The sequence below is a fragment of the Danaus plexippus genome, chromosome 15, assembly GCF_018135715.1.
Source record: "Danaus plexippus chromosome 15, MEX_DaPlex, whole genome shotgun sequence".
Lineage (NCBI taxonomy): Eukaryota > Metazoa > Arthropoda > Insecta > Lepidoptera > Nymphalidae > Danaus > Danaus plexippus.
Genome location: NC_083547.1, coordinates 8,425,673 through 8,440,137, shown reverse-complemented (window position 1 = coordinate 8,440,137; position 14,465 = coordinate 8,425,673). Strand labels below are relative to the sequence as shown.

The window sequence follows — 14,465 nt, the reverse complement described above, 5'->3', positions numbered from 1 at the left end:
CATTGATAGATGGCTTCGTAATGTTGATTTGATATCATATCTAAGATATCGTGTTGGTCTTGTGTGGAGCGTTTCATATCACGATATGGAATACGGAATAAATATTCCTGAAATATTATATTATTAAAATATACAATGTGTAATTATTACGTACTTATCGGATATATCTTTTGTGTTAAATTGATTCTTGTATATGAAAAATATAAAAAAATCAATATATATAATATTTATATGTACTCGTATGTATACATAAGGAATTTTCTACTTGGAATATATTGTAATTTCCTTTTCATTTTACATAATTTATTCAAATGGATCGAGAATATTTGAAACATAACAGATGTTTATATTTGACAAACGAAACTTTCAGGATCTTTTATCGATATAATGCTAATTAGAATTGTGGTATTAAATTTAAATACATTACCAAGATAACCTTTATTATATACAAAAACAGAAATAAAAAAAATTACATTCAACGCCCTTTATTAATATTAACAGTGTTGCTTGGCCTTAAAATAAAACTAACGCTATTGTGCGACTTCGGCCAGGGCTTCAAGCCGGTTCTTGTCACCATGCACGCGCTTATAACGCACAGAACTATGGCGATGGCCAAGATTACCCAGCGGGCGACTTCTACGTATGTGAGCAGAGTGTTAGCCTGAAGTAACTCTTGTTGAATTTGCTTTGGTAATTCTGCACCCTGAAGTAACGAATAAAATTAAAAGAATACGCTAAGGTTAAAAAGCCTTGTTTATTTCTGTGCGTCTGTATGTTTTGTCTGATTTCTTTCAATGTATTTGTATAATGTAGTTGTATTTGATTACAAGTATTTATAGGTATCTAACATTAACGTCAAAAGGTTTGAATACGATAATTACCTCTTCGATCCACAGTAAAGGAAAGAGTCCTGTAGGTACGCGTTCTAGTTGTGGAATTTTCTTTATATTTCTTAGTTCTATATTGAATTGTAACCGTTGGTTACCTTTCAGTACTGTTCCGGTTGTCTAAGATAGGAAAAAGAAATACATCAGAATAAAATATCGGAACAGTCAACTAAAAACATTCAAAACTTTGACAGGGACACAAAAAAATCTAAAATGATTTGTTATTTTTACTGGATGGCACTTGACTTTCATTCCAGCGAATGGTGGGTGGTAAACTATAATTACAGCTACAATCGAAGATGATAAAACTACAATTCCACTAAAAGCCTTTACACTCTTACTTCGAAGACAACCAAATTGTAAGTGACAAACTGTTCAATCCATAGTTATAGGGATGAGGAAGGAGGAAGTGAATCTAAACGACCGGTGGCTAGGAAAGTCTCCTAAAGGATAGAGAACCTCCGCGGTCAACACTCCCCAAAGTGTACCTATCCTACCAAAAAAAAAAAAAATGGTGACTGGCAACTTTATGACTGCGCCCAAGGCTGACCCGATTAGTTTTAACCAAATCTTTGGCACCAGAGCAGCGAGATGATATTAAGCAGCACGTGCCCAAATGTGACAGTAGTGTTGAATACACACGCCAGGCTGCTGGCTTGGAGAAACAGAGATTTTTTTTCGTGTGGAGTTAAGCCTTATCTTTGCCAGGACCCTGGGCTTTCTTGCGTCGGATAACCTTGGATTGATTGAAATACCCAAAGTTACAATTCTGCGAGACTTTATTACCTAATTAATGAAGGCGGTCGATGTATACGTATTCTAAGATAATTTTCTTAAATGTTAGAATCAAAGGGAACGAATGCTCTTAGCGGTGATAAGAAACACCTGTTTTTTTTTGGTGGTGCTAAATTTCGCCAGATTGACAATGTTCCAATCCGAGACTACCTGAAGTGTGAAATTATTAGCTTTATCATTCTCTCTTTCCGATTTTTTTTGAAGAGATTGAGAGGATTATTGATACCACTACACTAATTTGATATCATCTGCTTGAGCAGAAACACCCGGTTGTTGCAGTTCGTTAATGTGGAGCAAAACAAGAGTTGCAGAGAGGACATACCAATGTGGATTCACAGGATCAAATATATCATATTATTATATTTAATATCCTTTGGCCCAAATGAGCCACCATTAAAGATTGCTCGCAAAGTACAGTCTCTCTCTTAGAAGGTCAGAAAACCAGGCAATCAGTCTGTAACTAGACAGCTTACCAAAAATGTTACCGTGCCAGGTAAACATATCCTTAGGTGTTGATGAAAGTTTTATTTAAAAATTATTGATTGATTTTTATTAATGAGAGGAAGTGCAGCACTGTATAAGTTTTTTCCTTTTTGCAACCTATTATTTGTACCTGTGACTACCTATGAAGGATGTAAATTTTACGAGACCTTGAAATTCTAACTCAACAATATAACAAGATTCGCTGTGCGAGGTCCAGCTCAATCTTGAGACAGCGCGGATGCCCGAAGCCTTTCTGATATCACTATCAGCATTAAACAAACTTTTTGTGGGAGGCTTGCTCAATAATTGCGAGCAGCCATCGAAATACCTTTTTTTCGCCAAACATGAAAAAATAATGGCGATCTTGCCCTATCACGGTTGACTCAAATTTTAAGACAACTTTTTAGATCCATTCCCCCCCCATACGGCTTCAACAGACAAAATAAGATTTCTACGGGTTATTCATAGCGGATCATATGTGACTAAATAACTTTTAATATCTTCTAAAGCCCATTTTTTACACGTATTTATCTTTTTTAAATAAGGATGCTAATAAATGTCTTAAATACTTTGAAAGAAGAGGAAAATTTTGTTTTATATCAATATGCAAAAACGTTACAGCTTCAAGATAAGCGAAGGTTGTGTGTTTCTCTCTCTCCGGCTTCACGCCACCACCGAAGTATTCCAACAGTTCTTCTGAAGCGAGATAGAAGTGAGGTAGAGATAAAATTGCTGGCACGTTCTTGCAAGGATTCAGGTTTAAAACGCCCATGAGCAGACAACCGTCGTGGTTGTCGCTCCAGTTACTGAAAAATAAATATTACAGTTCTCTTATATATTCTTTTTGTTTTGTTTAAATGTGGAACAGATTTTTTTTATGTCTAATATTTGAAACGTTTTAATTATTCTGTGACGTCTCTTTTTTAATGCACTATTAATTTCTTAATTTAAACTTTTTAGCCACATTATTCGGACCAGTTATATTTGTATTATTTTCCATATGATACAATTTAAATGGTTTTTATATTTCAGTACTTTCATTAATATAATACATCAAAAGTACAATACAAATAAATTTAAATTAGAAATTTTAATATCTATATGCTTCAATATATTTTAATGCCTTCAACAGTTGACGTAGCATTATAAAAAAATATTCCATTAAATGAATAAGATATAAGATACAGTAGGAAATAAGCTCGTATAACTATTAGTTGTAGACTCGGAATAAAGACTATAGATTTAATGTATCTTCAAAATTGTTGCCAAGTGTCCTGGTTTTGTACACAATTCGACTATTTTCATGGGTAATTAGTTACATTTGTTTACTGCTGAGCTTTTATTTATTATAATTAACTTTGGAGAACTCCAGTAAAATATGTAAACAAGAACCTTGTTATTCTGATTGTTGGATATTAAATTTTCGTCTAAGACTGTCATAAATTTTGACAACAATTAAAGATGTTTATGATAGACATTTAAATGTTTTTTTTTAAGAACCTTATATCACGGATATAACAGGACGGGTAGAAGGTTCTTTATTTTTTTTTAAAGATAAACATCATTGTTTTATTTGTACCTAATTGGCGTTAATCAAAAAAATGCCTCCATCGCATTATCCTGCCTATAAACTCCGATTTCCACAAGTTTCCAAACGTTTGAATAATATCTTCGACATAATGAGATCCTGGACATTCGCGAGTATTCATTTCAATAAAGCTAATATTTTTCGGATTATACTACGCGTATTTTATTATTATAAAAAACTACACACTCCCGAGAGTGCTCCCGAGATGCTGTCTCGTCGGGAGTATGTAGTTTTTCAAAATAATAAAATATGCGTAGAATAATCCTAGAAATATTAGCTTTATTGAAATATCTTAAACAATTTTACAGAAATCAATGGAATTAAATAGTATAAAAAAATTTGTTCACTACATAATAATTATTTTAAAGTATTCGAAAAGCATATGCATAACTTTACAAACTTTATCATATTTTACGTTTAGTTAACCACATATTAAATTGCACCGGGTTCGGAAGTTTGAAATACGATCAACTGCGAAGTATAACCTGAAGCACAATTACGAACTTTCAATATGAGTCGTACCGAACACACACACACATACGTTACACATTAATGTGCACGTGAAACTAAGTTGCTCGGATTATACGCGTTTTTTGTTATTTTATTTCTACATATGCCTGACACAGCAACAAAACAGCAACCCAAATTATTTAGATATAATGTAATAAAAAAAAAGTCTATAAAAAAATTTAAATGTGTACATTCTATAATTAATGTGAATTAAATTTTATAGGATATAAAATATTAGCGTATTAGATTTACTTACCTCTTACAAAAACATTTGTTGCCAGGGTTCATAGTTTTGGAGGCGAGCGCAGATTCGTCTATTTCATAATAATAGGCGCTCATATTGAATATAGTTCGCTTCTCCACCAAACTAGCGTAAAGTGATCTATACATGTAGAATATAATTTATATAATCGCAGTATAATTTAATTTAAAAAAATATATAATATAGTAAAATGTATAAGTTATATAAAGCAAAAATATAGTCGTTTCTGTTTTTAGACAATAATAAAGCGAATGATAAAAAACAGTATTTCCTTTTTTTGTGAAACATTATAAGACACTTCAAACAAATATCTTACACTAAAATTTTCATTATTCCGCGTAACATTGAACTGGAATTTCAGGAAAACTGTGGATATTTTTTTACAAAGCGAATTACATCAAATAATTTCGCAAAAATTGAAACAGAAATCTGTTTTATTACAAAGCAATCTACTTTATTGTAATTTGAGGATATTGATAAAGATAATATACTGTGATAAAATGATTTTTAAGACAAATATAACCTGCAAATTTCCGGTTCGAATGTGTATATTCTGTTAGGTACAACGCCATCTTGGAAAGGGGGGAATATAGAGCTGTCTGAACCATTAAGTTTGCCGCAGTACGGATCTCCCCACTGGTTCATAACGGTCTTTCCATCGTAGGCCACGATGTGACCCAGCTCATTTATGTTTTCTGTACCACGAACCATATCGTATGGTCCAGATTCCGTCCTGTTCATCTTAAATTATGAAGAGTGTATATAAAAATGGATTGTCTGTAAGCAGATGTATTTGTATTTTTGATATCTTTATTGTAACAACTCACATGTCCGAACATAGAGAAGTAGAAACCGTTCCCGTCTTCAGAGGGTCGCATCGCTGGTGGTTTGTCAAGTTTGATTTTTCCGCACACGAGACCTATTATATACACATCATAATATATCCTATTACATTTTTAACACATACAGATATTACTGTGAGCCAAACATTCGTATTTTTAGCGACTACACATAAATTATATCAAGATACATTTGTTATTATATATGTTTTCGGCAAAGTTAATTAAAGTTCGGGAAAATCTGATTCTCCGATAAGGGAAATTGCAAGCCTCACGTCAATTTTGTATTGACACAGAATAAGTAAGTGGATGTACTTAATTTGGCAACAGAGTTTATAGGTCAGACATAATGGGCTTACTAAAGTTTGGCTTGTGAACGAACTCTTCTTCAATCTTGGCTTGGCTCTACTGAATTGATATAAGTTTTTTTTATTCAATAATTATAGTTACAAAGAAATGCTTTTAAAAATTTTAATTTAAACCATCTCAACAAAATTTTTGTGGAACCCGAAGATTATATGTACATAATCCGCTGTGTATTTTATGTTTTAAAAACGAATGAAATAGTTAAAAGTAAATCAGTAAATATGTTATAAATAATGAACATAAAAAAAAAAATTAAAATTACGTATATATTTTAAAATTAATATTTATGTATAGGAATATTTTCATGTTCGTATTGATCTTATAAAGAGATGTGAATAACCGGGATTGGAAAGATAAATGTTGAGAACGACTTATCGGGATGAAACTTTGAATGTTCAATACTGTCGAAGCCTTTGCATTACCGCATCAGCAAGATTAAATTTCTTCGTATTTCACTCATAAATCCGCGATATGTGCCATTAATATGTTATAAAAATTCTCGCTATAGGTGGAAGGCTTTTATAATGTTTCGTCAGTTTGTTCACTCAAAGTTTCCATCGTAACACGACATACGAAACTTTGCTCGTTTCCGTTTTATGGTAATACTTATTTATGTACGTACAGAGATTAGTAGTGTGACCAAAGGTAAATAAATGTGGGAAGTTGTTTAAACTAGGTAAGCTATACAAAACGAATGTCAATTTATAGTTATACCTACAAGTTGTTACAAAACTACAGGAAGCTTTAATATTATCTATAGCGGTTGGATTCGTAAGCGTTTTACCAACGCCGAGCAGAATATTATTCTATTTATTCGTTGTCGGAGATTTGTCAATCATAAACGACAATTCCTAGGAAATGCATAGAGTAATCGAGGAAGCTAATGAATATTGAAAAATGTGTATATACATCCTTATTCTAATATAATGCATATATAATTTTATTGGTACTTAATAAGAAAATATGATTTATGACACAATAAGTAAGGAAATTAGTTCTGTTGGGTTTCTTTTAATAAAGTTTGCTTATTGTGACTTGTGATGACAGTGTAATTTATGATATATTAAAGTATAGGTAGAAATTTATATAACCCATCAGTGCTATTTACACTTAGTACTAGTTTAACTTATTTTATAAAGCGTTTCCTATATTTATATAACGGTTTAGTTATTAATTGCAAACTATAAAACTATAGGTGTTTAGTTTGACAATAAGCACTCATTCTAATGGTATTGATCTTCATATGATAAGTAAATTCAGGAGTTTCGTATACTAAATCAATTAAATATTGTAAGCGCCTCAGAGTCGTTAGTTGTTAGATCAGAATTATTGTTAATCTAGCAAATAAATTAGCAAGTAAAACCGGCCTTTAATTCACTCAATAAATATTATTTAGCTAGACCATGCCTGAACACGTTATCTTAAAATTTCGTAGTATTACGTACAAAAAAACAATAATCAAGAAATAAATTACGCTAGGAACGATCGAAAGCACAAAAAATGTAATAAATCTAGAATATTAAATTAAATTAAATGGAGTAGATCATGAATTGTATTTCAAAATTAGTTTGTAGCGGTTTTTGAATCTATTTTCACTCTCTTTCATTACTTCCCCTTCGTTACGATCAACAGCTTTATGATTTCTGATTGCTTTTTATTGTTAGGACTTAGGTGTTATTTCTGATATACAAAATTAGAATTGATTCTCTTTAATATCGTATGCTCCTGTAACCATTATGTTATATTTGCCACTTATTTTAAGATTCGTTTAAAAAATTCAATCCCTTTATAATCGTATGTAATTTACATCGGATATTTTCAATTAATTTCTATTTAGTCGTCAGATATTGGCGTTCATTTCTGTCGATACAAACGTGTCTGTGATCAATCTACAACTAAAATACCAGCGTCAAACTATTAATTGATAGATTGCCTGTGAGTCACTTCAAAGACTTGGGGTGTACCAATCATTACATACAACCATTATATAAATATCCTTAGTGTTAGAGCTGTTGATATTTATTAAGGAACATTTAAATTTCTGAATTAAAATAACCCTTGACACAATGTTGGGTTATAAATGTTATTCTTGAAAAGTATGATCTTTTTCCTTTTAAATGTATTTTGTTCGTAAAAAGTCTGAAATGAAGGAAGTCCAAAATATTTTTAATGTGTGTTGCGTATAACTTTTGATTAATATAAAATTTATAGCTTATCATATCAAGCTTGAAGATTCAATATTTTGAAGATTCCAGCAGGCTCAAGGCTTTTATATCACCGACAATTTGGGAATGAAAAACACTGAAACGTCTATCAAATTGACGAAGTAAATTCCTACTATGTACAGATCAATACGAGTGTTATAATATAAATCTTATATCGATAGATCTAATCGTAGTAAGTGAGTTTTATACTTACTTAGAGCGGAGTTATCGCCGACGCAATTAAGATATATGCCGTCGAATAAAAGGTCTCTCACTTTGACTCTCAAGAATGGATCTGTTAAGTTTGGGAAGAAACTGCCTAGGGCCACGTTCACCAGGCCGAGGGCTGACGGCATCAAGTCGTTCACTGTTAATACCGTGGCCTGATAAAGAAACGTTACAATTAACTTTATTGTTCATGACAAGCCTATTTATCTCTGGATGCAAACTTATCTGAACCTCTCTCAAAATATTATTATTCATATTATTTTAAATCTTTTAAAGTCTAGTTAAAGTAAAGTTAAGTTAAAGTTAAGTTTTAAGTTTTGTAAAGAGTTCAAAGTAAGGAAATTTATTATGAAATGATCAATGTAACGGAAGAAAAGAAAAGTAAATGAATAAAATGAAACAGATATATGTATATACATAAAAAAAGGAAACAAAGTTGGTAGGAATGTGAAATTAAATAAGGTTCGCAAATTAACTCGATTATATTAAAAGAAGAAGAAAACCAATATGAAATTTTCCTTCAAACCTTTTGATTTATTTAAATGAAACTAATGTTTTTCGGATATACTACGCGTGCTTTAATTTTTTTTAAAACTACATACTCCCGACGAGATAGCATCTCGGGATCACTCTCGGGATTGTGTAATTTTTTCAAATTACACAATCCCGAGAGTGATGTATTAATTTAAATCTGTATCTGTATTAATTTAAATAAAACTAATATTTTCGGATGAACTACGCGTTTTCATTATTCTAAACTACATACTACCGTCGTTTCGGTTACTTTGTAGCAAACGTGATCACGGGCAGACGAGATGAGAATGTCCGTCAGTGGGTCTTGTTTTTTATCATCTACCGCAAACGATTAACTAGAAGTAGAATTATAATTTTGTTTTTTAGAGTTTAATGATTTATTCAGTAATGCTAACGCAAAAACTACTGCAAGCTATGGTATACACATACAGACGATTTTAATTAAACAAAAAAGTAGACTTTTTTTTAGATAAAATTCATTTAAAGTCTATCAAAATTGAGAATTTAAAAAAATATATACCTTTTTTAAATTATTAATAATTTTATTAAACGTAATTGATATAAGTAGACAATAAGTAGAATTGTAAGCTTAAAAGTACTGTTCATACAACTATAGACATTAAAAGACCATATTTTAGGAATTAATAATAGTATTTAAAGTAATTTCTACTTCTAACGATAAATTAGAATAAAAAAATTTGGAACTCCATAGAAAATTAAGACAAATGCGAATATGAATAAATATAATTATAATATAATTGAGTGACTGTAATAAAATTTTAAGATTTTGACTGATTAACTTTAACTTTGATTAACTTAATTTACAAAATATATTTCGATCTAATCACTCCGGTCATTATAAAAATGTTGATATTATTGATTGAGTATATTAATTTATATAGATATGGTTAGCTATGATTTTAAAATGTTTCAATGTGTATAAAATTTATAATTATTTAAAATATTATTAAATATAGAAGTTTTAACACTTGCAGCGCCAACTATGACCGTAAATAGTATTTTACAGAATTTAAAGTCGGTCTGACGTTACATGGTTATTAGACGTACAAGTTGCAGAATTAGAAATGTATATCTGACCGGGCGAACCTATTTCCTCCTTAAAGGTAGTAAATAAGAAGATTTCGGATTTATTAACTATTTTTTTTTCTTTTTCGATCGGATGAAAAGTATCTTATGTCCTTCTCTTAGTTCTAAGCTATCTCTCAACCAATTTTCAGCCAAACGCGTACAGCCTTTCTTCAGTTATAAATAGTGTAACTAACACGAAGAAGAAACACTAGGTACACGAGGACACAAAGGACAGAGAAAGCTTTTATATATAAAGATATCGTTATTAAAAACTAAGGCGATGTTTCAACTATGAATCTTTTTTTCTTTTTTTTTAAGATGAATTTCATCATTGGCAATAAAATGATTAAATCTGATGTAACCGTTTTTTAACGCTTCTTAATGCTGAAAGTCGACCTAATTTAATTTGAGGAAAATAATTTGAAGTCATCGTCACTCATATTAGTTTAGAAAGTAATTTAACTTTAACGTTTAGTAATTAATTAGAAAGTAAAATAGCAGATTAAAAATAATATAATTAATTTTAATTTAATTTAATAAAAAAAAATCAGAAGCTGGTTAACAGTGGAGCAATTGTGTTATAAAAAAAGCATTATTGACATTATAGCGTATAGACAATGGTTGTAATTGTCACTAGTTGCAATATTTCCATTCAGAAATTACAATAGTTTTACATTACAAACGTCCATAAATAGGAAAGATCTATAAAAATTATGTACATCGCATGACTCGAGTTATTTAATTTTTTGTAATGCTATAAAACATAGTCTCATAAAAGTGTGTATTTTACGAGTTTATTTTTCTTCAAGGATGTATTGAAGTATAAAATTTATGAAACTAATCAAACTCACCAGCTACTTCGAAAAACGTTTACTTCTTATTCACATTAAGATACCTATAATTGTAACATAACACATTGAGAAACTTCAATTATATATTAATGAATGTTTTTGGAAACTAATATCAGTGAGGTTTCAATTTAACATGTTGTGTATACGGCTTTATTCTCTTCGTAATTAAAGGCTAGTTTTACGCTTGACAGCACCACGCCATGTTGAAAATTATTTGTATGTCAAAGTAAATTCCCCCACAATCGCATGTATTAATTGTTAAATGAACAATTATTATACACGAATACAAAAATCAGTAAGAACAAGGAACATAACATTCAGTAGCTTATAGATAAGTATGAGAACAAAATCTACTTTCTTAAGTTCCCGAGTTCCGCTATCTTAGTGTACTTATGTTACAAAACGTTCTTTCAAAGTTTCCTAATGTCAGTCCAATTAATTTCGTACAAAGGAATTTCTTATTCGTTAGAGAAATAACAAAATAATCTTTTTGAAATACAAGAAACGATCGCCGTCCGTAAAGATTAATAACCGAGTTAGCGCTGTTTATGATCCTATACAAATTATGGCTTTATTTGTTTTTTTTTATTTTAATACTGTCTGCAATATGTGTGAAGGTTCATATAGGATTGTATTTGAAATTATGATATACGAAATGGTAAATGGAAAAATAACGTAAATTTTAAGCAACAAAATTTTGCTCTTTTATTATATTAAATAAGTTAATATTTTTTTATAAAAAATATCCCAACTCACCATGTACGAATAGTTAATGACTGTGATCTCGTCGTCTTGAGACAGTTCTCCGGATGCTTCGGCATCGAACTCGAAGGTCTTCTTCAGCATGTATCTGATCGTGTCGTTGTCACCGTAACCCAAAATTCTTTTTCTACGATACTCCCTAATAAATAACATTAAAATCAAAGAGGACATCAACAATCGAGACGGAATAAAGCATGATTTATTACAAAAGGGAAAGTAGAAAAAAATATACAAAAATATATTTGATTGACAATGTAATTATCTAAAGGAAAAAACTTCTCGAGCGTTCAGGAAATTTGCACATATTTAAATATTATTTTATTTAGCTTCAACAAAACACAATTAATATACAAGTTTAGTGACACGACTTCACGGCATGTTTCTAAAACACATATGTTCTTTGTCACTTTCGTATAATGTGAACAGAATTCACACGTACTTTTTATATTAAAAAAAAAACATTAATAATAATGCCTATTTGTGTTATGGCGGGAACTCTGATACAAGCTTACAATTTAATATTCCATTCAAAAACTGGCGTTGATATATTATCATCTGGATAGATTGATGTACATATGTAAAACTAAAATTTTGATAAAGATACATAACTCACTTGTAAACGTAAGGTCCTATTTCTTTTAATACAGGTTTCTCTCCATTATTGACATTCTCAGTGTTTGTGACAGTGAAAATATAAACTTTAAACGATAGCGGCATCGGCAGGACGCGCCATTTTTCAAACATGGCCGACGAATTGTCCAGTTGCAAATTCTGTGAAATTTCGGACACTAAATTAAAACGACAGTCCTTTCGTCCGAAAATGACGCCTAAATTATGTATTCAAAACGGAGCTTGTTTATAAAGGGTTTTGCGAGGAAGATTTGCTTTGAGAATATTGTCGTGTAATAATTTAAATAGTTGACAGTCGTTGTAGACTGTTTTATGTGAATATGTATAATTTTTATTCTTTTAATTATCTAGTAAGTACCGATAGTTAATAGTTACGTATTTACACCATTCGGTTATATACTTAACTTTAAAGATTTTTATTTGGTGTAGAGAAAGGAATTGTTGATATATATATAAAGTCAAAATATATTTCATATGTAATAAACTAAGATTCGATATCGCATAGAACAATACGTTTGTATGTCAAGTAAATACAAGTGTTTCAATCTATGTTTGTTTTATTTAAACGATAGTTGCTGCTCCTTATAATAACAGCATTTTTACTTGGTCGGTTGTTTTAATAGTATAGGACGTATTTAGGATACTTTAGAAACATTTTGTTTTTAATTCCTCATACAGGTTAAGTTAAACTCTAAAGTATAGATATTCCATTCACATTGTCTTTATATTAATACAGATAATATTCTATTTTGTATATTCTGTGGTAATTTATTAATAAATCTCTTTAAATCATAGCCACGTAATAGATCCACGGCTAGTTAGAGGAAAATGGCTGACCTTAATTTATTATTTTAATGGCATCTACTCGCATTTTTGCTTTAATTTTAATTTTTTCATGATCATCATTATTACCAATTATTTTTTATTTATTATTTATTAATTTATGTTTATAATTATGAGAATAAAAATAATTGAACTCATTTAAAAAGTAATTTTTTAAGTTTTTTCTGTTTGATAAATAAATTAATTGAAACAGCATTCTGTGCTCATTTGAATCTGGGTCGTAAAATGGACTGAATTAAATTCTTTCCGTGATTTCGGTATAAAACACAATCAATATATCCATACAGCCAATATAGGTGTTTTGGTAACATTATTTATTTTTAGTTTCGTAAGTTTTATAAAGACATTGTCATTAACTTTTACTTGTTATTTAAAAGAAAAAGTAATTGAAGGATATTTATTATAATTAGATGAATAAACGAATAAATATATATATTTTTAAAATCATGATAGAATAATTTATTTACATAATAGCAATCTGTGCCAAATACATTATTTACCCGTGTAAATTATGTTCTCATAATTGTTTCGTTTCCATTATATATGTATATTAGATTGATATCGTAATTTTATAAATTATAATAATGATATAATAGTTTTGTTGAGTCTGTGGTCATTCAATATATTGCGGAAACGGAATAATCTCATCCTGTCTATAGAAATATATTTTGTTATGATTCCGGTTAACAATATCCAATAATTTTTTATTGAGACAAATTATTCTTTGATCTAATGATATCCTTCGTCGTATAAAGTAATCGTTGAAGTAATAAATTCCAATAGAAGTTAAAAAAACCTGTCGCCTTTTATTCTGACTAATATTTTTTTTTAATTATAATTAAAATGAGTTCTTTTTTAAATAATGAAACGAAGTGAAAAATAATGGAATATTATTTTTTTTAAGAATTCATTAACAAAATTTTTAACGTATGAAAGCCTTTGCAACCGTTGAAGGTACACACCCAATGAATAACTGCGATTATATTGTTAAATCATCTATTTTTTTTTTTAATATTGCAAGTAAATGATTTTACAATGTCGTTACCTTTTTTATTTGTTGTCTGACGATCTTCGGGAAACCCCAGCTTGCCATCACAATGGCTACAATCAGCACACATATTGACGTTGTGAAGAAGACTTTCGTGTTATTGTTATACATTTTGGTCACTTAACGTAATTAATAATTCATATCATAGTTCGTAGCAACAACTTTAATAATTTACTTATTGTATTTGATTAAACAAAGTCGAAGATTAATTCTAAATAAGCGTGCGTATGCGCATCGCGCGAGATGCAAGTAGAAATAATATCAAGATTATACACGTGGTCTCAAAAGCCGGTTAAACTGCCGGTGGCGTTGTGAGCAATGTCTTCACTGACTGCCGCGCAAGCCTCACCGTTGAACCGAAGGTCAATAAAACATCATATGTTTACATCCGTATGAAAAACACATGAACAGTTAGAATTAAAAATTTCAAAAACATCACTTATGCAAATTTTTGTGTAAAAAAAAATGTCGTGAATCAAAGGAAACAATCTTATTTGTATTTAACTTTTAAGTGTATAATTTATATGTTGATTTATTTTATACTTG

The 14,465-nt window shown here is 30.0% G+C and overlaps 1 protein-coding gene across 1 annotated transcript; it reads right to left on the bottom strand.

The window, feature by feature from the left end:
- Positions 1-469: 469 nt before the first annotated feature.
- Positions 470-14,246, bottom strand: LOC116766427 (sensory neuron membrane protein 2-like). Its single transcript, XM_032656269.2, has 10 exons — positions 13,917-14,246; positions 12,012-12,169; positions 11,393-11,537; positions 8,149-8,317; positions 5,353-5,444; positions 5,049-5,266; positions 4,520-4,645; positions 2,785-2,971; positions 882-1,007; positions 470-703 (listed from the first exon to the last, which is right to left on the bottom strand). Exons 1-10 carry the CDS (start codon positions 14,028-14,030, stop codon positions 476-478), a joined length of 1,563 nt encoding a protein of 520 aa, XP_032512160.2. The 5' UTR covers positions 14,031-14,246; the 3' UTR covers positions 470-475.
- Positions 14,247-14,465: the final 219 nt, after the last annotated feature.